Here is a 25,800-nt window from a genome sequence, read left to right on the forward strand (position 1 = left end):
GGGCGTGCATGCTCCTTCTTTGCCCACCTCCTCCTCCCAAACTGCTCTCATGTGTGAGCATGCCATAAATCAACTATGACTCTTTCCCAGTGGAAACCTACCAGATGGTTTCCAAAATGTAGATATTCTTTCAAAATAAGTAAATCCTCTGCAGCATTAGCAATTGGGTGTCTGAATGGAGGACTTTAATTTGGGTTGCTAGTCTTGACATTCAGGAAAATGAGCCTTGTAGAGGTGAACTTTTTGTAAATATTCTAAACTATATTTACATTTTCATACAGGCTATTTGAAAGACATGATGTTCTCTCTCTTTTAGCGGAGGGAGAGAATTTGGTACTGCCTCAAATCCAAAAATCCATTGTATAATAAAGAGAAGTAGCTCACATTTACTAAGGGTTTTATCATGCATAGGCACTTTATGGGTATTATTTTATTTGATCCTCGTGATATCCCTGTGTTAGATATATATGAGTGAAATGAGTGTCAGAGAGGTTTAAGAAACTTGCCCATTATCACACAGACCGACAGCGCCAGAGGTGGCATTTGTAATATTGTGTATGTTTTTACAGAGGAAATAAAAGCCAAAGGTACCGATAGAGAAAGTGGAGTCTTACCAAAAGGAAGAAGGACAGAAATAGGAGAGAGAACAAAACACCCATAGTAATCCAAGTATGGTAGTAGCAGTAGTAGTAATAGCAATAGTAGCAATAGTAACAGTGACTGTGGTGGTTGCTTTTAATCCCATAACGTTACATAAATGCCTTTCATTTTGGTAGAGGCAAAAAATATCAGACAGTGCTGGGGCCATTTCTCCAGGCTTCCACTGGATACAATCAGAACTCAATGCTGTGAATATTTAAGAGAGGATATCTCTGAAAGATCTGTGGAAAAACGTGTAGAGTATGACTAATATTAGCTAACATTCACTGAGCACTTAGTTGCTGCCAGGTACTATGTGCTGAGTATTTGGCATGGCTCTCGTTCAAGCCTCGTAACATCTGTATACCATGCTGTTCTCATTTTACTGATGGGGAAATTGAGGCTTGGGAAGTTAAGTAAGCTGTTCAGTTATCGAATGGTAGAGATGGGATTTGAACCAGTCTGACTCCAGGGTTCACTTTCTTTTTCTTTTTTTTTTCTTTTAAGCATAATCGTCTCTAAATCTAGAGATATGCCTTTTAATCTTTTTATTTTGAGAGAGAGTGGGGTGGGAGAGAAGCAGAGGAAGAGAGAGAGAGATAATCTTAAGCAGCCTCCACGCTCAGCATGGAGCCCAAAGGGGTGCTTGATCCTGTGACCCTGGGATCATTACTGGAGCCGAAATCAAGAGTTGGACACTCAACCAAGTGAGCAACCCAGGTACCCCCAGGGCTCACCTTCTTAGCTGTCCATGATTTAGCCTACACCAAAATTGTTACCCTAGTGTTTTACCACATCAGACAAGGGGGTAATGCTCATCATTGCCATTAATGCGTTGTACTGCAGTATGTGTGGGGAGTATCTTAACAGTTATTATCACCTTCCAGGTTAAGGTGGACTTGGGATACAGAGAGGTTAGAGCAGTCCCTTCATTTTTTAGTTGTATAGGCTTGAAGGTGGAGCCATTGGCTTCTAGGAAGGATTTTTCCCTGTGAAGAATACATGCCTTGTGTTAGGGGCAGAAGACAACCTCTTCCCTTGTCTATGTAAGAGACCTTAGGTAAGACAGTTAACCTGTTTGGGCCTCATCTCTAGATAGGACTCCTATCTACCCAGGTTTTCATTCCCTGGCCACATGATCTCTTGAGGCTATGCCACCTCTAAGATCTGATACTTCCAATTTTAAGCAGACTTTATCTCTTCTCCATTTCCTCATTCTATAGCCCAAAGCACTCAGGGAGCAGACTGGTGGGCCAGGACAAGCAGATAACATTTTAGATTAGCAGCTGATGCTATTATTTGGAGTCTTTTTTTAGCTAAAGAATTTTAAAAAGAGTGAGAGAAAATAGGGCTGGCTTAATTTCCCCTCATCTGTGCTCTTTCCCTACCAACCCAATCTTTTGCAAATGAGTAGTTCAGTTTAGCTTGCTGATTGCCCCCTGAAGGTTGGGAAAAAGAAAGGTGGCACTCCATTGCTCCTAACTCAGGGTTGCCTTCTGTGAGTTCCCAAGTTTGGGGTGAACTACATGGCTTTCTTGTGAATTTGGTTTACCATATTTGTTATTCTTCCTTATTCTTTCTACAGAGCAAAATATTATATTGATACTCTTATGCTTCTTATTCTGCCTCTACCCAAAAGACTTAACCAAAAAATTGGTCTTTGTAGTGTTTTATATATAAATCCAGGAAAATCAACAGGGTTGATGTGTGCTCATGATTAATATGTGTTGAGTTTTTTTTTTTTCTTTTTTTTTTTTTTTAATGTTTATTTTTTTTGAGACAGAGAGAGACAGAGCATGAACAGGGAAGGGGCAGAGAGAGAGGGAGACACAGAATCCGAAACAGGCTCCAGGCTCGGAGCTGTCAGCATAGAGCCCGACGCGGGGATCGAACTCACGGACCGTGAGATCATGACCTGAGCCGAAGTTGGACGCTTAACCAACTGAGCCACCCAACTGAGCCACCCAGGCACCCTTTGAGTTTTTTCTTGATCAGAGATATACTTGGTTGTTTTTGCTTTTCCATTAACATATGATTTGGAGGAGGGGAGGGGCTCCTGCTACTGGGTTGTAGAACTAATAGTCACTTTAATATCTCCTGAACTCCTCTAATTTCTTTTTTTTTTTGTTTATTATTTTTGAGAGAGAGAGAGAGAGAACATATACTTGCAAGCAGAGGAGGGCAGAGGGAGAGGGAGACAGAGGATCCAAAGTGGGCTCTGTACTGATAGCAGAGAGCCTGATGCGGGGCTTGAACTCAGGAACCATGAGATTATGACCTGAGCCAAAGTCAGACGCTTAGCCAACTTAGCCACCCAGGCACCCTATGAACTCCTCTAATTTCTAAGCAATGAGTACTGTTTGGCTTTCCTGTTGGTGTCTACCACTGGAATAGGTACTATGGGTGATCAAAATTAGGCTTTGTGGGATCTGATGTTTTATTTGGAATGGCAACTTGCTCCCATGAAACAAATATTTTTATAAACCAATATTAAATTTGTAGTTCAAAATTCAAGGCAAGGTTCTAGAAGGCACAGAGAGTGGTATAGACAGAAGTAGACTGTTCAAATAACCAGTCAGGCTCCTACTATATACAGATGGATCTCTGTGCTAGGCATTTTAGGTTCTGACAATCTGTTGCTTTAATCACTCAAATCTCTGGGAGAGTTTATACAGTGTAAGGTATTTAAGATACCTGTAAAGAAAGTACACAGGAGACTGGTGAGGAGCAGAAGATGGAGGGAACTTCATGTAAACAGTGATCGAAGCAAAGGTGTAGATTACATGAGTGGCAGCAGACTAGGAGCCAGTCAGGAGGCTTGAGTATTAATTGCAATCCTTCTATTGCTCAGTCAGACAATCTAGATTTTAGTCAGGGTTGGTCATTTGGCTTTAGTTTCCCCATCTGAAGATGAGAGGCTTAGACTAAATCCTCTTTGAAATCAGCTACAATATTGTAATTCCTTTTATCTAGAGTTTACTCTCTTGAAAGTCCCCTCAAAGAAGCACAGTGATAATGGGTAGCAAGTAGCTTCCTTTCTTCGCTATTGTGCTTTACTTTTACAACACACTGGCAATATACAAATATCATGTTTATTTGCAAAGGATTCATTGAACTTCATCAAAACCATTTAATTAGCCACAAAATTGGATCTCCCTACTGATATATCTTTAGTCAATATTTTCACTGTCTACACTTCAGGTTCTGGTATCTGATATAAACCTGAGCCTATACTACAATGTCGGTCTAGTTCACTTTCCAGATAGTTCTATGGAATACATCAATTATCTGGGATATCAACAGGTTCCCCATGGGAGATGAGGGAGGGAGTAGGTTTGGGAAATGCTGAGTCAAATAAATTCAACTGCTCCTTGTTCTAGGACTTTGCAAAGATTTTGAGATACTGACATGCCCTGAGAACACCTAAGATAAAGTATATGACATGTCCCAAACTTTTGTGACCACAGAACCTTTTTTCAGGGATCACCTTATAGGAGGATATATTAGTCATGGATGGGTTTCATGTTAATCAAGTAAAATCAGGAAATCCAGTCAAAGTGACTGGTCTGGGGTAGATGTGAGAAAATCATCTGAAATATTTGCAGAGTATTATTCAGATTAGACCAGGAATGTGTAGAGCCATTATTCTTCAATGCAGCAGGCTTTGAACAGAATTTCTCTCATATTTTGCATCTGGTTTTAGTCACTGCACACTTGGCACTAGATGCCATGTGATTTTGCAGGACAGTTATATTTAAAGATTGCCGATTTTGCAGGACAGTTATATTTAAAGGTTGCCAGGACCACTTAGCTCAGATGGAGAAGCCAGAGTTTCATCACTGTGTGAACCAATGAGCCTCACACAGGGGCTATGCGTTGTCTTTTTCATCCAGACAAATGTTTTCTTCAACTACATTCCTAGAGATAGGGAGAAGTCAAAAGAGACTTCTGTAGGGGCAGGGGAGGGAACCTAATGGGTGAATATAGTTGAGTAAATAAATGGCAGTTTGAGGCTGAGAAATGATTTCCTACTTTAATCCAAAAGTTGGAAAACAAGGTTTTAAATGCAGTTCCTGATGTCTTTCTTTCTTCCTATCTCTACTTTCAATTATCGTTTGTACACATAGCTCAGAGGAAGGATTGTAAATAAAAATACCATTTGCTCCTCTGTGACATTAAAGAATGAATGGCTACAACTCATACGTGTTCCCACTGGAAGTTTCCCAGGCCTATTTGTTTGGCCTTGATTTTCACTGAACCACATGTAGAATCACAAAATTTTGAGGGCTTTGAGGAACACTTCCAGTCATCAAGTGTAGCTGTTTATTGGAAATGCAGAAAAAGAAGCTCCAAAGCCATACAGTGACTTGTCCTGGGAACACATTAGCTACTACTTAGTGCTGGGGTTACATCCCTGTTCTCCAGACACCAACCTCACCCCTGATTCAGCTTTCTCTTGTGCCAGCTTTTCTCATGATATCTCCTTAGTCTTTTAATAAACTTCCTTATATTTACCAAACCCTCCCAAATTTTATACATGATGGCATTGACACTCTAATGACTATTATTTATATCACATTTTTATGCAATACAATTCCATTCAAATCAAAAATAAAATTAAGAGGGGTGCTTGTGTGGCTCAGTTTGTTAAGCATCTGACTCTTGATTGCAGCTGAGGTCATGATGTCACAGTCGTGAGATTAAGCACTGCGTCAGGCTCCTTGCTGAGGGTGGAACCCGAGTAAGAATCTCTCTGTCTTCCTCCCTCCCTCTCTCTCTCTCTCTCTCTCTCTCTTCCTTTGACCCTCTCCCCCACTTAATCTCTCTCTCTCTCTCTCTCTCAAATAAAATTTAAAAAATAAAATTAAGAAAGGCAGAGAAAGACATGATCACAAATAATCTTTCAAAATTTCATAATGTGAATATGATATATAAATGCTGTGTCATTTATTTTACATATATTGAGGCTTACATGTATAAGTTTAATTCAAAATTGATAAAGTGCATGGATTTAAAATAATTCATGGCTTCCTACTTTTCCTGAATATATAAGTTGCCAAGCCTGTGTGCGACTTCTACTTACTGATCACCTATTAAGTAGAAGATGCTTAATGTAAAATTATACTTTATTTGTAAGGAATAAAAGGAGCAGTCTGAACCAGTTGCATTAAACTTTGAATGTGACTTTGAAGAACACCTTTCAAGCCCAAGTTATTTTATGGGGAATCATTTTGAAATGAGCCAGCATATTTAGAAAACAGATTTAAAATACTCTAATGGGCTCTTTAATGTAGTTACATAGTTACAACCATGCTCACCTTATTCCTAAAAAAGCTTTAGTCCATATTTTTACTTTTAATGACTAAGGCACTTGAAATCTATCCTCTGTGTTGATAATTATGGGATGGTTAAAAACAACTTTAAGATGACATTGTCCATTAGTTGTTTGTAGTGCTTTCAGGAAGTACCCGTATGTGCCTATCACTTGAAAATGGAAACCACAGAAGTGTGATGCCTTTCTAATTTTAACATAAATCAAAGACAAAATTTACACCTGGCTGCAGTCATGTGACTTTTAGGAAGAAAATGGATATCTATACAGTGTTGTGTTCATTTCATACGTGTGCTCAAAGCCAATTGCTGGAATGGCTCCCTGCTGGTCTGAACTAAAACCTTCCTCCTTATTCAACCTTACTGGCTTCCTCTTTTTTAAAACCACAACTCCTTAGTTTTGGATTCAAGCATACCCCCTTAAGGCTCTGACCTTTCTTTTCAACATCCTTGTGCACTATTCATCTTACGCTTCAGTCACACTGAGTTGTTAGTGGCTCCTTATACCCTTTGTGATTTTTTTTCTGCCTGTACTCTTGTCTTTCTTATGCCATTCCTTGTTCCATAATGCTCTTCCCTCCTCTCTGTGCCCAAATTCTTCTGCCCTTTAAGATCCAGTAAAATACCACTTTTTTTTCTGTGAAATCTTCCTTACAGTTCAGATATTGAATATTTTCTCTTCATCCTAAATTCCTACGTAGTCTTATCATTACCATGTTAAATTCCTTATAACTTTCTATCTTTAATTATTGTGATTTAAGGGGATGTTCTTTCCCATAAGGCAGGGTCCATGCTAAATTCAGCTTAATCTCACACAGTGTTTAGCACAGATCTTTACATGTCAGAGGCATTAATTTGTATAAAATACTGTTGGGTGACACCATTCATTCATTCATTCATTCGTTCATTCAGACAAATGCTTCTTATTAGCAACTGTTGTATTCAGTGATGCTTCAAAGTGTCAGTACCAGATAGATAGATTGCAGTTTAGTTTTTCTTAATGTGTGTGTGATTAGGTAGTTTATATTTAGATGTATTGTGCAATAAGGATGCACTTAAATACCTTAGTGTGAATCTGTTGGTTATGGTGAGGGTTAAGTAATAATAAAACTAACACTTTCTTTTTTTTAAAGTTTGTTTATTTATTGAGAGAGAGAGAGAGAAAGAGAGCATGCACACGTGCACACGGGGAAGGGGCAGAGAGGGAGAGAGAATCCCAAGCAGGTTCTGCTGACAGCAAGGAGGCAGATGCGGGGCTCGATCTCACCAACTGAACCACGAAATCATGACCTGAGTAGAAATCAAGAGTTGGACGCTTAACCAACTATGCCACCCAGGTGCCCCAACACTAACACTTTCTAAGTGATTGGTATCAGTGAGACCTTCTCCGAAACTCATTATAAGCATTATGTCAATTAATCCTTAGATTAATTAGATTGCTAGCCCCCACCCCCGTCCTACTTTTTTCTCAGATAGTGAAACTGAATGCCAGAGAGGTTGAGTGACTTTCCAAAGGTTCCACAGCTAGTAATTTGCAAAGCTTAGACTTGAACCAAAATCTGTGTTAGTCCAGGGTCATCTTTTAGCCATTCAATAAGAATGTAGTAAAACCTCACTTATCCAGAAAAACTGTTACATAACCTCACTTAAAAAAAAAAAAAAGAAAGAAAGAAGAAGTAAATACAGAAAATAACACACTTAGGGGTAACCAGAGCAGTAATTTTTAATAAACTATCATCAGTTTTCCCAGGTCACAGCAAGTTAGAAGGAGCGAACTAAAGGCAGGTTGTTAGAAGCAGGCTCGGTGACAGCAGAAATGACAGCCTAATGTGAAGGGCAGAAGTGGAAAACCTAAAAAGCAGACGCAGAACTATATTACTGTGTGGCACATTAATGACTGTTCATAATGACAGTGGCCCTGAGTCATCAAGACAGAGATGGCAATTATATTCAATATATTCTCTCTAAAACAGCAAGACGGGTGTAATGCATCTTCTGAAGATTTCCAGTGAAAGCAGCTGTCGTGGCACGCTATTAAAAGGGGTTTGGCTCTGGTTTTCTGTGGAGCTCACTTCTTGAAGGGACATGTTGAATGAGGAATTACTAAATATATGTGCAAGTGTCAGTGTATACAATACGCAAATGTGACCTATACCATCAAATAAGTGTTAAAACGAATCTCTGTTTAGTAGCTTATAGCTTTGATATCCTTTTCTTAGAACTTTCAAAGACCTTAAAAAGGTGGGTTCCTTCCCTGCTACCCCATCTAACAGTCTTTTGGCTTTTATATTTTTCTTTCCTGACTCCATAGGCAAATATTCTGCCTTGCCAACCACCAGGTTTGATAACAAACATTTAGTCTCTCCCATAAATGTATCTGGATTTGCTTTTTCTTTTATATTTTAATTTTCAAACAAACAAGCAGCAACCCTGGACCCTAAGCCAGGCCCGAGTAGGGAATGATGTTCCTTCTTAACTGAATTTAGAAAAACAAACCTTGAGAAAGAGCTCATTGTGTAGTTTCAAACCACAGGGGCTGGCGTTACTGGTGTCCAGTCCTCTCCTTCTGGAATACTCTGGACCTCAGGAACTCACCAATGCTTTTCCAGCTCCAAGATGGTCAGGATGGGATCCAGTCTTTAATGGGGCCCAGTTGGCACAAGGTTTACATCCTGGGAAAGAGCTAGAGAAAGTTTATTTAAAAAAGAAATTACTGAAAAATAAATAAATAAATGAACCCACAAAACCAAAGGTAGTTCAAGTATAATGTATTTATTTTAGCCTTTTTTCTCCCAAATCTGTTATTTTGAAATATGATCTTGTTGCTGTTTTGTTTTATACAATTAACTGCATTGATTTAGGGACCTGGTTAGTTTTTCGGTCAGAAGAATTAGATAGTATATTTTTATGAATGCTCAATTAGGATACCAGGAAGCTTGAAGTTTTTTTTTTGGGGGGGGGGAGGGGGAGGATTAAAGTAACAATTTTTCAGTGAAAAGTTTTTTGAATGGAGTAGTATTATTTCTTCTTCATAGATTCACAAGTGACTTTATTGACTCTTTACCCAAAATTATTAGTGGTAGTTAATAGCATTACAGTATTTATTCATTCAATGTTCAGCAAGTATTATTGAGGCACTATTAAAACTGGAAACATAGTAGTGAAAACAAGGAAGACAAAGTGCATATCCTCATGGGGCTTACATTCTAATTGGGTGATGCAGACAATAAATAGGAAAATGTGTCTACATCTTTCTACTGTGTATCTGTGTCTAGCTCTATGCATGAGAGAAATTTCAGACACTGCGAAGGAATACTGCTGACTCTTCAAAAGCTAGGTTTTAAATCCCATATTTAACTCAGTTCCCGAGACTTTAGTTTCAAGTCTCCTCTGACATTCATACATAAAGTTTATCTTTGGGAATTCATGTGACCCAACATATTTTGTTAAACATTGGTTTAAAGTTATTTTCTTGAAAGGACAAAGGGAAACCAGAATGTTTGTGAAACAGTAAATGCCTCCACTGGCTTTCTCTCACGTTCTCTGAGAAATCATATACTGCCTTTGAGACAAGCAATTCTTGGGAATGAAACAATCTGTGTTACAAAACCCGGAGAACTCTGATTAGGGAACAAGCAGAATACACTGAGGAACTCAGGAGAAGATGGCACCCCCTGATTTATGTTGTGTCCACTGCAGGGGAATAGGGATATAATATGGAGGTTCAGCCAGCACGGTCGCCATGAATATACACTTTTCATATTTCAGCTTCCTTTAGGAACTCCTGAAAACGATATTTTTTAAATGCCATATTTAACTATAGAAAGATAAATGTTCCAGAGTGGAGGAAAAACAAGTTTGCTTGTTTGGTCACTACTATTGTGGTGTCTCTTTAAAATCCTTAGTCAATTTGGTTTTGGAGCTTTAATTATGCTTTTATGCTACAGTTTTCTTATTTAAATGTCTGCTGTATGTCCATCACTCAGCACCCCCTGCCTATCTCAAAAGAGATGGATATTATTATCCTAATTGAGGAGGAGGGCGAATGCTGTGAGAATTATTAATACATAAATTAAAAACTTAATCTAGAAAGTGCTTTAGGGTCCCTAGAGAAGTGCTACCCAAACACAAAGCATATTTAACATTATTATAAGTACTCCCACAGAGCAGATAGGCCAGTGCAGTGTGAGATGAGTAAACTGAGGCACAGAGAGTGACAATGGGCCCATATGCAGATGGACCAGCCTATGTTAGAACCTTGAGTGGGTAACATGTAAAGACCACTGTGCCAGACCCCACTTTAGGCTTTTTCTTGTCATGAGTACTAATTATTTCTCCGGAGAAGAAATGTTGCCTTGCCTGGTTTTTTTACCCCTCCTCTTTAAGTCTTTGCTGTTTGGACATTTTTTTTTTTTTTTTTTTTTTTTTTTTTTTAGTGTTGAAAGTGATTCAGGCCCAAATGGCCAAAATATTAAGTCCTAAGGTTAGTAAGGAAAAATCACTAGTATGCTTTCTAGTAATCCCAGTTATTTTTTTGGCTTTGTGGCTTGGAACTTCAAGTTGCATTCATTTCATATAGTCCCATTGGTTAGAAAACACGCATAAAGGCTTATCTTGGAATTGTTCTTTCCTGTTTTTCTGAGAAATAATTCTCAGCCAGTTTCTCAACAACGAAAAGGCTATTTTGAGTACCTACTATGTTCCCAGAACCTTTGAGGATGTAGGAGAAGCTGAGGACCATTTCCATCCTGTCAACAGCGGAGACAGGGTGAAAATTGCACATAACAACAATTACGGAGAAACCATAAGCAGTAGTCGGGAGGGACAGTTGTGGTTGTACAATGGTGACCATCAGTCAGAAACACTTGCCACTCCTTGGGCCTATTTCTTAACTTGCCTGAAACTCATCTTCTACATTTGTGAGCCAGCTAATGCCCATCCCTGCCCCTAATGCTGCCGGACAGAAATCACTGAAGGAGCCTTGCACAACACTTGGCATGGAGTTAGATGACAGCAAAAGGCCACTGTTGCAGAAGCCACTGTCAAGGTCACCACTGTCCTCCATTTAGGTGTGAGCGAGAAGTGCTACTGGCTCTCAGAGAGGACAGTAATACTGAAGACTTGACCTTTTTACCCAGAATTCTGCAACATGTTTCCATTAATGTTTTAAAATACTGAGTACTCTCCTTTACCTACCGTGTGGGTGGGACTTTTGATCCTACAAGAGGCTTTTATAAAAACTACTTAGAGAATTGTTCTCTCCCATACTCTTCTTCTGGGCTTCCAGAAATTTCAGACTGCCTCTTTGGAGGTTTGTATCCACCTCCCTGCACCCTCCACAACCTTCCCTTTATCTGCAGAAGTGCCCCTCTTTCCTGTTTCTTTCTTTCTCTTTCTTTCTTTCTTTCTTTCTTTCTTTCTTTCTTTCTTTCTCATTTATTTATTTATAAGTTTATTTTTGAGAGAGAGAGACAGACAGACAGACAGAGCACAACCAGGAGAGGGGCAGAGAGAGAGGGAGACAGAGAATTGGATTCAGGCTCCAGGCTCTGAGCTGTCAGTGACAGAGCCCGGCGTGGGGCTTGACGCGGAGCTCGAACTCACAAGCTGTGAGATCGTGACCTGAGCTGAAGTCGGAGCCTTAACCGACTGAGCCACCCAGACACCCTTCCTCTCTCCTGTTTCTTACACTTCAGTGGAGGACAGGCCCCGTCCACTTGCCCTGGGTGTGCGCTCCATCTCTCACCACAAGGGTCCTTCACCTGGCCGACCAGCACAGGACGCCTGGGCTCTAGTTCTCTGAGTCTGGAAAGAGACGATGTTCACACCAGCAGCTTGGAAGGAGCATGGTCACTGCTGCCTCATGTCTTTGGTGTGCTGGCAGCCTCTCCCGGGGCCTTGCAGAGACTGTGTGTATTTTTTCGTCAGAATGCTACACTTAAAAATTAGCTTTTCTGATTATAATATTAATGCACTCTCATTGTTGAGAGGTTAGAGAATTCAAAGAGGTACGCAGAGAAAAATAAAATTACCTATAACTTTGCAATCTAGTGGTAACTTCTCTGGACACTTTGATGATTTTCCTTTCAGTCTTTTTTCCACGCAAATGTATATATCTACTTCTTATATGATTACATGTAATACATATTGCACAAAAACTGGTATTATTATACTTTTTATATTTAGTAATTTTTTCTCATAATAAAAGTAATACCTGTGAATGTACAAATTTATTTATTCCAGAATTATTTACATGATTATTTCCTGTGCAAGTGCATACACATACACAGATAAACACACAAAATGCACATACACACACACACACACACACACACACACACACACACATGATGGTGGGGGGGAGAGAGAGAGAAGACGAATCACATAGAATGTCATCAGTCCAGAAATAAACACTGTTAACATTTAGCGTTGTTCTTTTGTTGGCTACTTTTTTAGCGTTACTTTCTTAACCTTTTTTTCTTTCCTTTCATCTTATTCCTTCTCACAGGAGTCACAGACCTTCAGACATCCTCTTCTATTTTGCCGCTTAGATGAAATCTGAGCAGTGGTCTCATGCAGGGACCTGAGTGCTGAGCCAGTTGGATAACTCATTTTAAGAGCAATTTAGTTAGGGAATGAGAGTTAAATATTATCAGGTTAAGAACAGTGAACGCTTATGGATGGGGATTACTATGCCTAATGGAGTCAAGCCTCCTGTAGAATTCTGGCCTAATTTATGTTAAGTATTTATTCCAGAAATATTTTGGAAATATCCTGTAGGTAAAGCATTAAGTTGGATACTTTAGAAGATACAAATATGAATTAGACCTTGTCACCGATCTCAGTAACTATATCTGATGAGAGAAATATGGGTAAGAAAATACTTATGGCACAGAGTAAAATCAGATATTAAGTGTTATAGTATAAGTGTCATAATGATATAGATTATTATAAATTTTTAATTATATAAATTATATATAACTCATAATTATATAAAGGTGCAGGTAACTCTGTCTCTGAATTTTAAGATCAGGTAAAACTTATTAGAAGAGAGAATATATGGTCTCAGAGAACAAGCAGAATATCAGTAGGGGAATGTTTAGGCAATGAGTAACACGAACAAAGCAAAGGTGCTAGGCAAGGCTGTGATGTGTTCCTGTGTCCACATGCCCTACCCCCAGGATGTGGAAAGGCAAAGTGGGAAGCAGCACTAGGAAGGGAAATTGGCTGTCAGGCCTTGTAGTGCCTGAATATTTTGCCAAGGAGTTTGGATTATATACTGTATGTAAAGGTGGCACGAGCATTTGAGTAAGGGAACAACATGATGAGGTTGTATTTGAAGAAAAGAATTCTGACAGAAAAAGTGGAAATAGAGAGAGACCATTTAAAAGACAATTATACCATTATAATAGTGTAAGAAATGGTGACAGCCAGAGCAGAAGAAAGTGGTGAAGCAAAGAGCCAGTGGAGTTCATTGGAAGAAAAATCAAAATGAGTAAAAGAAATATTGAAGGGAGAAGAAATAAAGAAGATTTACGTTTTCTATTTTGGGTGATCCAAAGGATAGCATTCCCTTAACTGAGAGGGGGAACACGGGAGCAAAAAATACACTTATAAGTAGCAAGATGATAAATTTAGCTTGTGTCACATTGAAATTGAGGTGGCAATAAGACATGTTGGGGAGATTCTGTTACTCTGTTTCTAATAAAAGTTTGGTGCTTGGCCAAAGAGATCAAAGCTACAGGTGTAGATTTAGAAGTCAGTTTAGCTGAGGTGGTTGAGCCAATGAATGAACTCAAGAAATCTTAAGTAAGTAAAAAGAGAAGGAAATGTAGAACAAAATTTGTAAAATTTCAATAGTTAATAAGTTGGCAGAAAGGAAAAGTTAGCAACTGAGGAAACCAATGAATAAGAGAAGAACTCTAGAAAACACTTATTTACAAGCACAAGATACTGGTTTTCTTCCTAGTGTTTCAAATAATATTCGTTAAGCTTGCTTGACCTTCATCTGTTCTCATCCGGAATATATATCCTGCAGGGATGAGTTTTAAAAGATAGTGAATGTGAAAAGGCTTTGTAAACCATCAGACAGGCATGTCTTAGGTCTTACAATTAGTGTCACAGAAGTGAGGAAAGTAGAGACTTCCAACAAGAGAGAAAGTTGTGTCCGATGCTAGAGTTGCATAAAAATATTTATTTTTAGCTCAACTCGTTTGGCTTGCAACTTAAGGAAGTTAAGTCAAGAGTGAATCTGTTCTCTAATCACTTAGAACAGCATTTCCCAAAGTATGGAGCATGTGTCTCTGGTTGTACAGGAGACACGTTGGATTTGACACAGACATCGAGCAGAACTGAATTACATAGTGAGAAAGTTATTATTATTATTATTTTTTGTCTTTTAATCCTTCAGATTTATGTTAAGGGAAACTATCTCAGTTGGGGCAAATAAGTTTGTAATATCTAATGCAGGCTAGTCTCCCCTTTCAATAAACTCCTTCAGGTTGTCAACATTATTTAGCTAGAATATCATATTAACTTTAAAATTACCTTCCATAATACCTTCTTATTTGGGCTGGGATACCAGTTTTCCAGGTGGAGTAGTGATACAGAGTTTCCTTTTAAAATAAGCTATTTTAAACAAAAAAGTAATTGACTTTTAAAATATTAAGTACATAATTGTATAGGTGGTATACAGAAATGGCAAAACTGAGAGAGTGGTATTCCAATGATGGGAGTTTGGAAACTTTAGGTTTATCAGAGCCCTTCCTCCTTCTGTTGCTTGGAGTGGCTGCCTTAGTTCAACCATGTTAGAACAATGTGGGAAATTATCCATCCTGGGATGGTGGTGGGGTGGTGGTGGTTGTCTTGGGCTCTAGACTTCCAGATCTAGACCCTGTTCTTCCCCTAAGATGTTGGGTCAATTTTTGAAGCCAGTAGATTTTTCTAGACATTTGTGTCTTTAGCTGTTAAAATGAGAATGCTAGTTTTTTTTTTTTTTTTTTTTAAATTTTTTTTTTTCAACGTTTTTATTTATTTTTGGGACAGAGAGAGACAGAGCATGAACGGGGGAGGGGCAGAGAGAGAGGGAGACACAGAATCGGAAACAGGCTCCAGGCTCTGAGCCATCAGCCCAGAGCCCGACGCGGGGCTCGAACTCACGGACCGCGAGATCGTGACCTGGCTGAAGTCGGACGCCTAACCGACTGCACCACCCAGGCGCCCCGAGAATGCTAGTTTTAAATGATTACTAGCATTCCTTCCAGCAATAAAGTCTATAATTCTTTGAGTGATTAGTAAATAAGCCTATGCTTTCAAATTGATGGAGGTTAGAAAAAATGTTTTTTCCCCTGTAAACCATCAATATCATGTGTCAATGCCAGAGGCTGTTTGCAGACTAACATCCACGGCAAGGAAAACATCAACAAATTCATTCTTCAATGATAATTCATATTCTACCTCATTTGTGAAGGATAGTTATTTCAGGAAGGAATCTCTGCTTTAGTTAGGGCAATTGATTAAAGTTGAAAGTGAAATCGTAAATGAAAGTCTGTGTCAATTTCCTGAGCCTACTGCTTAATGCCAACACCTCACTCTTAAGTCAGTAGTTTCACTGCAGTCCTATGTAATCAATTCAGAAAGCCCATGAATTTGGTTCCTTGGCATAGCAGCTCATAAGTTATAAGTCCTTATACTTGAAAAAGGTGTTTCTATTCATCTATTTATTAATATCTTTCCATCTTTTAAAATTTATTTCCCCTGAAAGGGAGGGCAGATGAAGTGTTTTCTAACTGGCTGGAAGTCCTAAGTATTCTTGTGAATTAGTGTAACTCTACATCCCAAGTAACTCTTAAAAATGGAAGCATACCACCTGTTTGGAATATAACAATATGGCGACTTCCATAATCAAAAACATAGCCAAGGACCAGGCAGCAAGTGAAAAATGAATATAGCATGGGGATAGAAAAAAACACCCACACAGTCTTGGAATCTGAAAAAAATGAGTTTGTTACTTCTTTTAACAATGAATCATAGAGACAAAATTTTGTCTCTATGATTAGGTAGGAAGTGTTTGTTGCTGCCATCTTTTGCACTGCATCAGTGTCAGGTTTTGCTCTAACTTGTGCTAACAAGGGTTATCTTTGGGCAAGCAACTTAGTCATTTTAGGATTGTGTTTGCACATCTGAAAAAAAAGGGATAATGATAACAATAATTTGGTCATTATTCTGACCAAATTAGTGTCTGCATGTAAGTTCCTCAGCAGTGTAGTAGATACCTCCTAGATACCCACCAAGTGTTGATTCCCAGCATTGCAGAAACGCTATTGACTAGTTGAGATTCAACATGCACTTGATTTTGAAAGTTCATCTTTTACTGCCCTTCAGAGGCTCTTTCCTTCTTCTATTCTCTATGCATTAGTAAACTTGATTTCGTGATTTTGATGCTTACAGATTAGAAGACCAGATTAGAAGGTGTAAAGGACACCAGGAGAAAAAAGACAAGAAACTGAACAAAATAGAAATAATTTAAAAATCACAGCTATCCAGGGCCATTTAGTGAGGGGAAAACAGCCCCTCATGCCTCAGTAGTCACTCAGTAGGCTTTTCTATTTTACAGCAAGATATGATATGAAGTATTCCGAATGATGATCTTGATTTACCAAGATTAAATTCAAGTGTATATACTCTGCTGATTTTAGAAAAAATACAATGACTTCGAAAGAAATTAAATATAAAAAGGACAAAATTTTAAGTAAATAATTTTTTGTATGTTTTTCCGATTGAAACTTTAGTCATTCAAAACTCTTAGCCCTAGATATGAACTAGGTCTCTAGGCATTCCACAGAAGCATGATCTTACTGAAATATCTTCTCTGTGTCTTCAGCAGATAAACCAGGGCTTCACACATTCTGTGGAAAAGGATAGGCATTTCTTTTTCTTTTCTTTTTTTTTTTAAGTTTATTTATTTTGAGAGAGAGAGCATGAGTGGGAGAGGGGCAGAGAGAGAGAGAGAGAGAAAGAACCCCAAGCAGGCTCCATGCTGTTAGCACAGAGCCCTATGTGGGCTCGATATCACAAACTGCAAGGTCGTGACCTGAGCAGAGATCAAGAGTCTGATGCTTATCTGACTGAGCCACCCAGGTGCCCTGGAGTAGACATTTCTAAATACTAAGTTAAAATGATTTTTATGCAGATGGCCTTTGTGTTTCAAGAATGAGCATTTGACAGAAATTACTTGTGGACTTTCACAGTAGCAACTTTCTCAGATTCTTTTCCCTAGGACTTGGTGTTAGGACGGTTTACCTGGGTGGGACCCAGGGGCTGACACCTTGATTCTTATAGTGTCACATGTGGTTCTTTCATAGTGTTACCTGTAATTCTCTGGGGAAAAAAATTTGAATTTGGTCTGGTTTGCACATTAAAACAAAAGCATTTTCTAAGTTATCCCCATAACATAAGTTAGTACAAACTCAAGCAATAATCCATTATATACTGACTCAGTACCAAAAATATTGAATCAAATGAACCTGATATGAATCAAGAAGTGGGCAGATGCAGATACCACAGAGAGCGAACATGTAGAATCCAGCACCATCAGAGGTCAACCAGTCAAATACCAGAGCTGGATTTTTCAAAGAACCAGATAATGCCAGTTTTATGGCCATTAATAACATTTCAGTTATATAAGCAAAGATAAGAGTAATAAAAAAATAAATTCTGCTTCTCAGTGTAATCTGATTGCCAGCAGGGTTCAGAAATGAACTTTCTCATTGTGCACGTGGCATTGCATAATGGACCAGTGATCATTCTGCAGCCCCCTCCCCAAACTTCCATTTCCCTTTTATGGACAGTCCTTAGTTCTGCCAGATCTCTAAGCTATTCCAGGGAGGCAGATTCTTTGGTTTCCCCTTAAAAGCTCTTTGATTGCGCCTCTGGTAGTTAATGCACCAAATGGTCTTTAGGGGTATTTCATACGTGTGCTCTGCAGCTAATCAGAGTGCCTTGGCCCACTGATTTCCTACTTCTGTGTTTTCCACATGTTTAAGGGCTTAGTTCAAACACCAGGCCCACCCACTTCTGGAGAGGCATGGTAGAGCTCAGCTCTGATTTGGGTCTCTGCCTCAAACAGAGATTTTCCAAAGGATATCCTGTAGTGGATGAATCATTCCATTAGGCCATGTTCACTTTTCAAACCAGGAAGCAGAGTGCCTGTTCTGTAGGGAAACTCAGATAAAGTTGTTGTGGCTGTGCTCAGAGCGCTTATAAATATTGTTGTCAGTGTCTTTGATACAGGTTCCATCAAGATAGTATGTAAACACTGACAGGTTAATTATGTGTTTTAAAGCTATGTTTATTGAGAGCTGATAGGAAGGCTGTGAAATGAGTCCTTTACATATTGCAGTGACAGTTTTCTCCCCCATGTCTTCCCTAGCTGATTACTCCTCATGCCATCCGTGTGCAGACCCCTCCTCGGCACATCCCTGGTGTTGTAGAAGTCACATTGTCCTACAAATCGAAACAGTTCTGCAAAGGGACACCAGGAAGATTCATTTACACAGGTAAGAACCACTGCACATGGTGGACACAGAGCTTTTCCTTGGCCTTGTGAGTGTTTTACTTTATCTTACATGTATACGTGTGCATTTTATTTTAAAATCTAGTTTCCAAGACCCTCTTTCTTTGTCCATTTCACCATATAGATGATTACATGTCTTGCTGTTATTATTATTGTTGTTGTTATCATCATTATTTAAGATTTCATCTGGGTGTTCATGTTGAACGACAGGATCAGTGGAAATAAGTGGTTGGATACCTGAAGAAGCAGCATGAGAAATAAGAAAGGGGGAAGAAGTTCTAGACAATTCTCAGTCTATCTGGATGTTAAGCCATCTGTGTTGTGGTTTATTTGCTTTATGGAGTTAGGGATGTGCTTTAGTGCAGTACAACTTTCTTCTAGCCTGGTCATCGCATTTGTATTAAAGAGAATTGGTAGTTTTCATATTCCATTCTGAGTTGGCACTTTCTTCTCCTGTAAACTGCATTTTGCCCTCCTCAAACGGTCTTTGCACATGGACCTGCCTTGTGGTAAGAAGCTAAGGTTGCAGAGTGAATGTGAATTGATCACCCAACAGATGGAGAGAAACAGGCAGGTTCCCTGGGGAAATGCAAGTATGCAGCCTAAGGGTCCAGTGTGTACTTTAGGAGAGCCTCAGATTACAATGTGCTAGCCAAACACCCACGGATCTTTCTATAATTCAGATGCTGGTTCAGTAGCTCTGGGTGGGACCTGAGACCCTGCATTTATTACAAGCTCCCAAGTGAGGCTGGTGATCTTGGTCCAGGGACCACACTGGGAGAAGTGACATTCTAGGCCCTCTGCTTTGTATTGTCATTCCTGCATAACTGTCTCCAGGAACTTGTCCCACGTTTCCATCTTCATTCAATGGACGACCACAAGGCCTGATTAAGTATAGAGCATAAGTTGCTCTCACACAAAGAGGCTCCAGGACAGTGAAGAGATAACTCTGTTAGCACATCCTAATTATAACCATACAATTAAATGGACAAATTTTATTTTGCTGTAACATTTTACCTCAAAGCATCTTTCCTTTTGTATTTTAGTACTAGGGATAAAACCAGCTATGCTTCTTAGTCTCTCTCTCTTTCCTTCTCTCTCAAAATTATAAAAACAATTAATGCATCCTGACCCTTGGAAATGCCTCCCAGCCCTTTAAACAAAATGCAGGTTTGGTGCCTGCCTGACGATTAGTTTTAGTTAATTGAAAATTATAGGATTGACCCAAGAGGAAAATTTTGTTTGCACTCCAATCACTTTTACAAATTAAGGAAAATTACCACAATTTTGTTTAGCTAAGGTTTCACACTGAGTTCAAGAAATTAGCTCAGCCATCCCAACAAAGTCAGCACTTTGTTAGTGAGCACTTGAAAAAATAATAGTCTATCTGGAGTTTTGTGGTGTATACAAACGAAGCATAGAGAAAGCTATGATGCTTTATAGAAGTAGGCCAAGTGTTTTTAATTAGGCTCATTGGTTCAGTGTAAGTTTTGAAGAACAATCAAACTAGCAGATTAGCTGTTTCTTTTAAAGCTAGGATTTCTTGCCATTCATTTTTCCCATGAGAACTTCCACATAGCACTATTTTTTTTTTACAAGCCTCATTATGGGCCTGCAGGAAAAGGACCAATTGAAACTTCTGATACTGTAACATTCCCCACCATCATTCCGATGGATGGGAGTTTTTCACAATGTTCCTCACTGAACTCGGTGTTCTGGAACATATTACAAAACCACAGAGGCCAAATGTTTTCTCTGAGGAGTTTGGACTCTGTTTTTGGCCAAAAACATTTAGGCCTTGCTGGCTGCTTATTTACTCTGCTATTAAGAACAAGAAAAAGGAGAAGAAAAAGAAGAAGAAGAAAATGCTTGTGTGGTAGGAGGTACAAGAGGCAATCAGGCATGATTCCGCTTTGGTGACAACATCCCTGCCCATTAATGGTTCCATTTTGTGGTCAGGTCTCATTTAGAAGAAATTATTTTTAATCAGTGTTCAACAAAATATCCCCTTGAGCCACCTGGCCATAAAAGTTAGAAAAAAAAATCATCCTCACTAAATTACTTAAGTTCTCAAAAGAAAATAGCTAGGGACCCATTATGATTTGGAATTTTTTTAACCATTAAAAAAATTGCCATCAATTTAAGAAATCACATCTTGGAAAACCTGTATCATACGGGAATTAAGATCAAAGATAAAAGCGGCAGATTTGCAAGTCTAGCAAAGTAGTTAAGGATAAGAGAGATAAATCCTTGGTGTGCATGCACATGTGTAAGTGTGCAGGAAATTTAACATATAAAAAAATACTTTTGCTGATTTTGCCTCAAACTGTGGGAAATAGAAAAGCGACTTAGTCTTTTAAGTATTCTAGGAGAGAATTTAACTTCTCTCCATGTCGGAAAATAAAATTTTGAAGAAATTAACACAAAAACTTCCCCACTGATAGAGTTGGCTATTAGCTTGCTGTGACATTACATCATTTCTAACAGAAGAGATTTTTTTTTTAATTGGTGAACTAAACATGGCTTCTTGATTAACATTAAATGCTGCTACCTAGGGTCACTTGTTCATGGCTGGTGCTGCTGGCCCCTGTGATTTACTCAGTTTACCTCTATCCTTGTTACCACTTACCAACCAAGGCAGAGATGGGTCATAAAACCTTTCTGTTTTATCAGAACCTATCTGTGTTTATCAGCACAACCACTCAGGTCAGTGTAAATGTGCAGTAGTCCTTTTCTATCTGCCTGCAGAAGCTCCCACTTCATTTTCTTTAACTTCCATAGCATTTCAAGGTGGGAAACTTGATTTTTTGGACAGGGTAAGCCAACCCTACTGTTTCTTAGCAGAATGGCACTTGGAATTTTTCCCTTAAAAAGGGGGGGATGGGGATATCCTAGGACTGAACCTCACAACCCAAATTGAAGAATTTGTTGCAGTTTTCTGAGTGTGTGAGGGAGTTTGGGTGTGTATATGCCGAAGTCTCTAAGAATCCATAATTGAGCCAGGAACAGCATGGCCTAATCTATGCAAATAAAGGCAGACTTTTGGGGGAGGAGGAAAGGATTTGTCTAAACACAGATTGCCTGCAAGCTGGCTCCACTTATAAGGAGTGTGAACGCTGCTCTCCATCATTGGTTCTTCAGATCAGGGACGCAGGAGGCATTCTTAGTCACCAGATGTGCAGGTCTCTGTGTTTGCCCAGTGAGGGAGCAAAGCGAATCCCAAGTTGAGCAGAACAAATAGTACTTCCCAGATCTTATTTATCATGTCCAGTTATTCTTATGTAAGTTCAGGGCAGAGATGACTTTAAATTTTAAATAATGTTTCCTGATAGAAGGAATAGCATTTCCTTCTAATGACAGGACTGTTTTCGAAGCCCTCTAATAGTGTGTGGTCAGTCAGACCTATAGGAAGTAAATCCACGATAAACCTCCACTTCCGTGGAAAGAGGTCTCTCCAGTACCTTTGTTGTTCTTGCAGCTTGTTTTCCTGCTGTTGTTACATCTTTTAAGAGCCTTGGATCTTTTAGAATTGTAATCTCTCCTGCTAAGCTTTAAGTAACCTTGGGAGTTGATAAAGAACTCTAAGGAGGCTTCAGAAGCTTCTTCAAAGTTCTGGAGTTGGTTTTCTTGATAAGAAGTGGCCAAATCCAAATGCAGTTTTACATCATTGCAGTTCTTTCTCCACGGGAAAGGCTCCTATCTTTGGGGAAACAATGACTAGAAGAATAAGCCATCAGGATGTGTCTGATTAGCTCAGGTGTGCATGGAGAGCTGTTGACTGCCAGCTCTGCCAGATGGTGAAAGCCCCAGTGGAATGATCATGTCCCAGCTCAGATTTGGGTTAGGCCACTTCTCAGATCATTCTACCACCAGGTTCTGCCAGTCTGAGGATTATTCACCAAACTTCCTGCCCTTGTAGAAGGACTAACCCACATCCCTGTATATTAGTCTCAGAATTAACTTCGAAATAAAAATTCTTCCTGGAAATACTTCCTGTTTGTACCTCCTGCCCAAAACAGCTTTGCATGTAGGAGGGCCCATTTTGGCTAAATAAGCTCTGTGGAACTTGATGATATGTGCCATGTCTTCCAAGTTTTCCTTTTTTTCTCCCTATTCCTTTTGTTTTCTTCTCCTTCCCTTTCTCTTCCTCCGTCCCTTCTCCCCCTGTTCTTTCCTCCTCCCATTCTTTTCTCTCTTACTCCCAAGGAGACAATATGGCCTAGTGATTGAGGGCTTGGTTTCAAGAGGTGGTGGGTTTGGATCGAATGCTCAGCTCTACCACTTACTATGGAGGTTATTTTGGGGACATCATGTGATGGTTCTGAACCACAGTTGCCTCATTTTTACAAGGGAATAATCCCTTACCGGGGTTCATTTTAGTATCAGGGAAATGTATGTAAAGCACCTTTCGTGAGCTAGTATGAGCACCTAGCCAGATACTAGTAGTTTCCATTAATAAATGATAGCCATTACTATTGTTCATTAATCTTTTCTTTTGTTGCGGAGTCCCTACCATGGTGTAGATATTTTACATATATTTTTTATCTTCACCATCATTTCCTAGAGGGCTAAGAAATGTCCTTTAGGGATTTTAGTAACAAAACTGTAGACATCCATAAATAAAAGAAACAAGTAGCACTAACCAACCACAAATAAAAAGAGCAAAGTATGAATAAAGGTAGCAAGAGAAAGAGATTTATAAATATGAATATAACAATTTTGATACAACAAATACTTTCTCGGGAATAGCCTCAAACAATAAATATTTTTATAAGGCAGCCCTGACTTATAATGTTCTCTGATGCTGAATTTTCAGGAAAAACACATACCTGTCTTTTTGCTTCCATTCAAATTTCAGCCCTTCCTCTGGAGGCCATAGTAACATGGGTATAGTCTATCACCAGCCCTTTCAAAGATGTTTAGGCTCTAATTGCTTCAACTCCAGGTTCAAAAGGTTTAAGGCCAGAAGACTCTGTTTCTAGTTCTTGAAACGCTCCTCCACAAATGAAGGCTGCCACCCTGGGGATAAACAAAATTATCAGTTATAGGGCAGAAGTAAAGAGCTTGTACCTAATGTATCTCATGTTCTGTGGCCTCTTCTTACACTAATTTATTGTCAGATCAGGCTTCCAAAAAGCCACTGTCATAGCTTTACCCTGCAGAGAAGGCTTCCCCTTTTGCCCACTGTATGTGAGATGTGGCCCAACCCCTATGCTTGACCAAGCTTATGGCTCCCTGTGCACTCAGCTCCACTCAAACCAGTCTCCGCATCAGGCCTCAAGGTCACTTCATATTTAGCAATTCTGAACATGGTAATTCCCCTATAAGATCAGGCTCAGACTCTGTTTCCCTTCTGCAGTATTCTCTGGCCATTTTAGTATAGTGGGCAGAGCACTGGGCTGAGATAGAGGAGGCCTGGCAACACCAGCTCTGCTGCTAACTGGCTCTGAGATGTGGGACAAATTGCTTCCATGCTCCACATTCCAGTTTCCTCAATGTAAAATGAGTCAATTGCACTAGGAGACTTGATGTTCCCTATGGCTCATCTTGATTGACTAGAAAAGTTTATATCCTTGGATCTCTTTGGTTGCATGTGCTTATTAGACCATTCATTTATTTATTCCCTTCCTTGTGTCTTTAGATCTCTTGTTCTGTTCTTAGGTACACAAATTACAAAAAGTCTACAAGCTCTATGAGAAAAGAATTACCCTTCCCTGATCTTATACTATTTTGTACACTGTGTTGAAGCAACTTGACTCATATCTTACTTGCAATAGATGTTCTCTAATAATTGATTGACATATTGCCAGGATCAATGGGTCCTCATTGATTTTTGTGCTCTGGATGACATGGAATGTAAATAAGAGCTGTTAATTAAGAATCTATCCCCTTTTACTTGAAGTTTTACATGCAGGAGAACACAGTAGTTGGAATTTCTGTTAAAGAAAAAAATAGGGCTGGCTCCATATTATAAATATTCTTCATTTTCTCTCATGTAAAATAGGAATCTTTTAATAGTACCTATATCTGGGAGGGAATGGGTCAGTATATGTAATACAGGGCTAATAGTGCCTGGTACAGTGTGAGTGTTCCCTAAAAGTAAACTCAAAAAGAGAGAAGCAGATAATAGGAATGTTCCTTTTGAAAATCCAAAGAACAAATTTTTTTTTGGTATTAAATAAGTGCCATATTTCATCATAATTAAAGAAATTATTTCTTTCTAGTCATTAGAGTAGGAATCAAAAGACCTGGCCTCTAATTATTATTTTAGCACTCCCTGTTGTTCATTCATTCAACTCACAAATATTTCTGGATTATTTGTTCTATTCTAGGCAATGTTTGAAACAACCTTTGGCAATATTCTAAAACAGTGTTGAGCAAAATAAGATGCAGTTCCTGTTCTCATTGGTATTATGGTCTAAGAGGGAATGTAGATATTTATAAGGTTACTATTTCAAATCTGGTAAGTGTCCGGAAAACAGGAACTGAGTTCCAACAAGCATATAACAAGGATATAACAAAGAAACCCCAAATGGTCAGTTAGAGATATTTTTCCTTAGGAAAAGATCAGCTGAGGTTTGAAGGATGATTAAGAGTTAACCTGGCAATAGGTGAAGGGTGGGAGAAGCGTGGGGTTGAGCAAAGAGAATGAGTGTTCCAGCAGAGAGGAGCATGTAAGAAGGCATTGAATGAGAGCAAATGTGACATCTTGGAAGGCTGGAAAATTCCAGTCAGGCTGCAGAACTAAGAGAGAGGAGAACGGTGACAAAAAAGGCTGGAGAAGTGGCTTATGACTTATAAGTCATAAGGAGAGGAGGAGTTTAGCTGCCATCTTAAAAACAATGGGAAGTCCTTGAAGTGTCAGAAATGACAATGGACATGACTAGATTTGCATTTTGGAAAAAAACAAAAGCAAAACTCTGTCTGGATGGCACTTAGAAAACCAGAATGGATGTTGGGAGACCTGTTAGGAGATCATTGCAGTAGTCTAGGAGGGAGATTTGGTGACTTTGATTTGGGTGGTAATGGGTGGAGATGGAATAAATCAAGAGGTATTGAGGAGGACATAGATGGGACCTAGAGATGGGTTAGCTGTAGGGGTGAGGGAGAGAGAGAGGGGTTAATGCTACCAGGCTTTTGGCTTCCTCAGCTTAATGGAGGGAGGGGCCATCCCTCCTTTGGGCATCCCAATGGTCTTGTGAGTATCAGTGAAGGAAAGAATGGGCATGAAAGTGTTCTGCAAAGGGTCATATTCT

At 39.2% G+C, this 25,800-nt stretch overlaps 1 protein-coding gene across 11 annotated transcripts in view; it reads left to right on the forward strand.

Moving 5' to 3' along the window:
• EBF1 (EBF transcription factor 1) overlaps positions 1-25,800 on the forward strand; it is a 388,691-nt gene that overhangs the window by 292,984 nt on the left and 69,907 nt on the right. For all 11 annotated transcript variants that reach the window (XM_045503357.1, XM_045503361.1, XM_045503380.1 and 8 more), the window contains exon 10: positions 18,401-18,527. In XM_045503357.1, the coding sequence (XP_045359313.1) occupies positions 18,401-18,527 (127 nt within the window). The remainder of the gene's footprint in view (positions 1-18,400; positions 18,528-25,800) is intronic.

The sequence above is a fragment of the Leopardus geoffroyi genome, chromosome A1, assembly GCF_018350155.1.
Source record: "Leopardus geoffroyi isolate Oge1 chromosome A1, O.geoffroyi_Oge1_pat1.0, whole genome shotgun sequence".
NCBI classification, from domain to species: Eukaryota; Metazoa; Chordata; class Mammalia; order Carnivora; family Felidae; genus Leopardus; species Leopardus geoffroyi.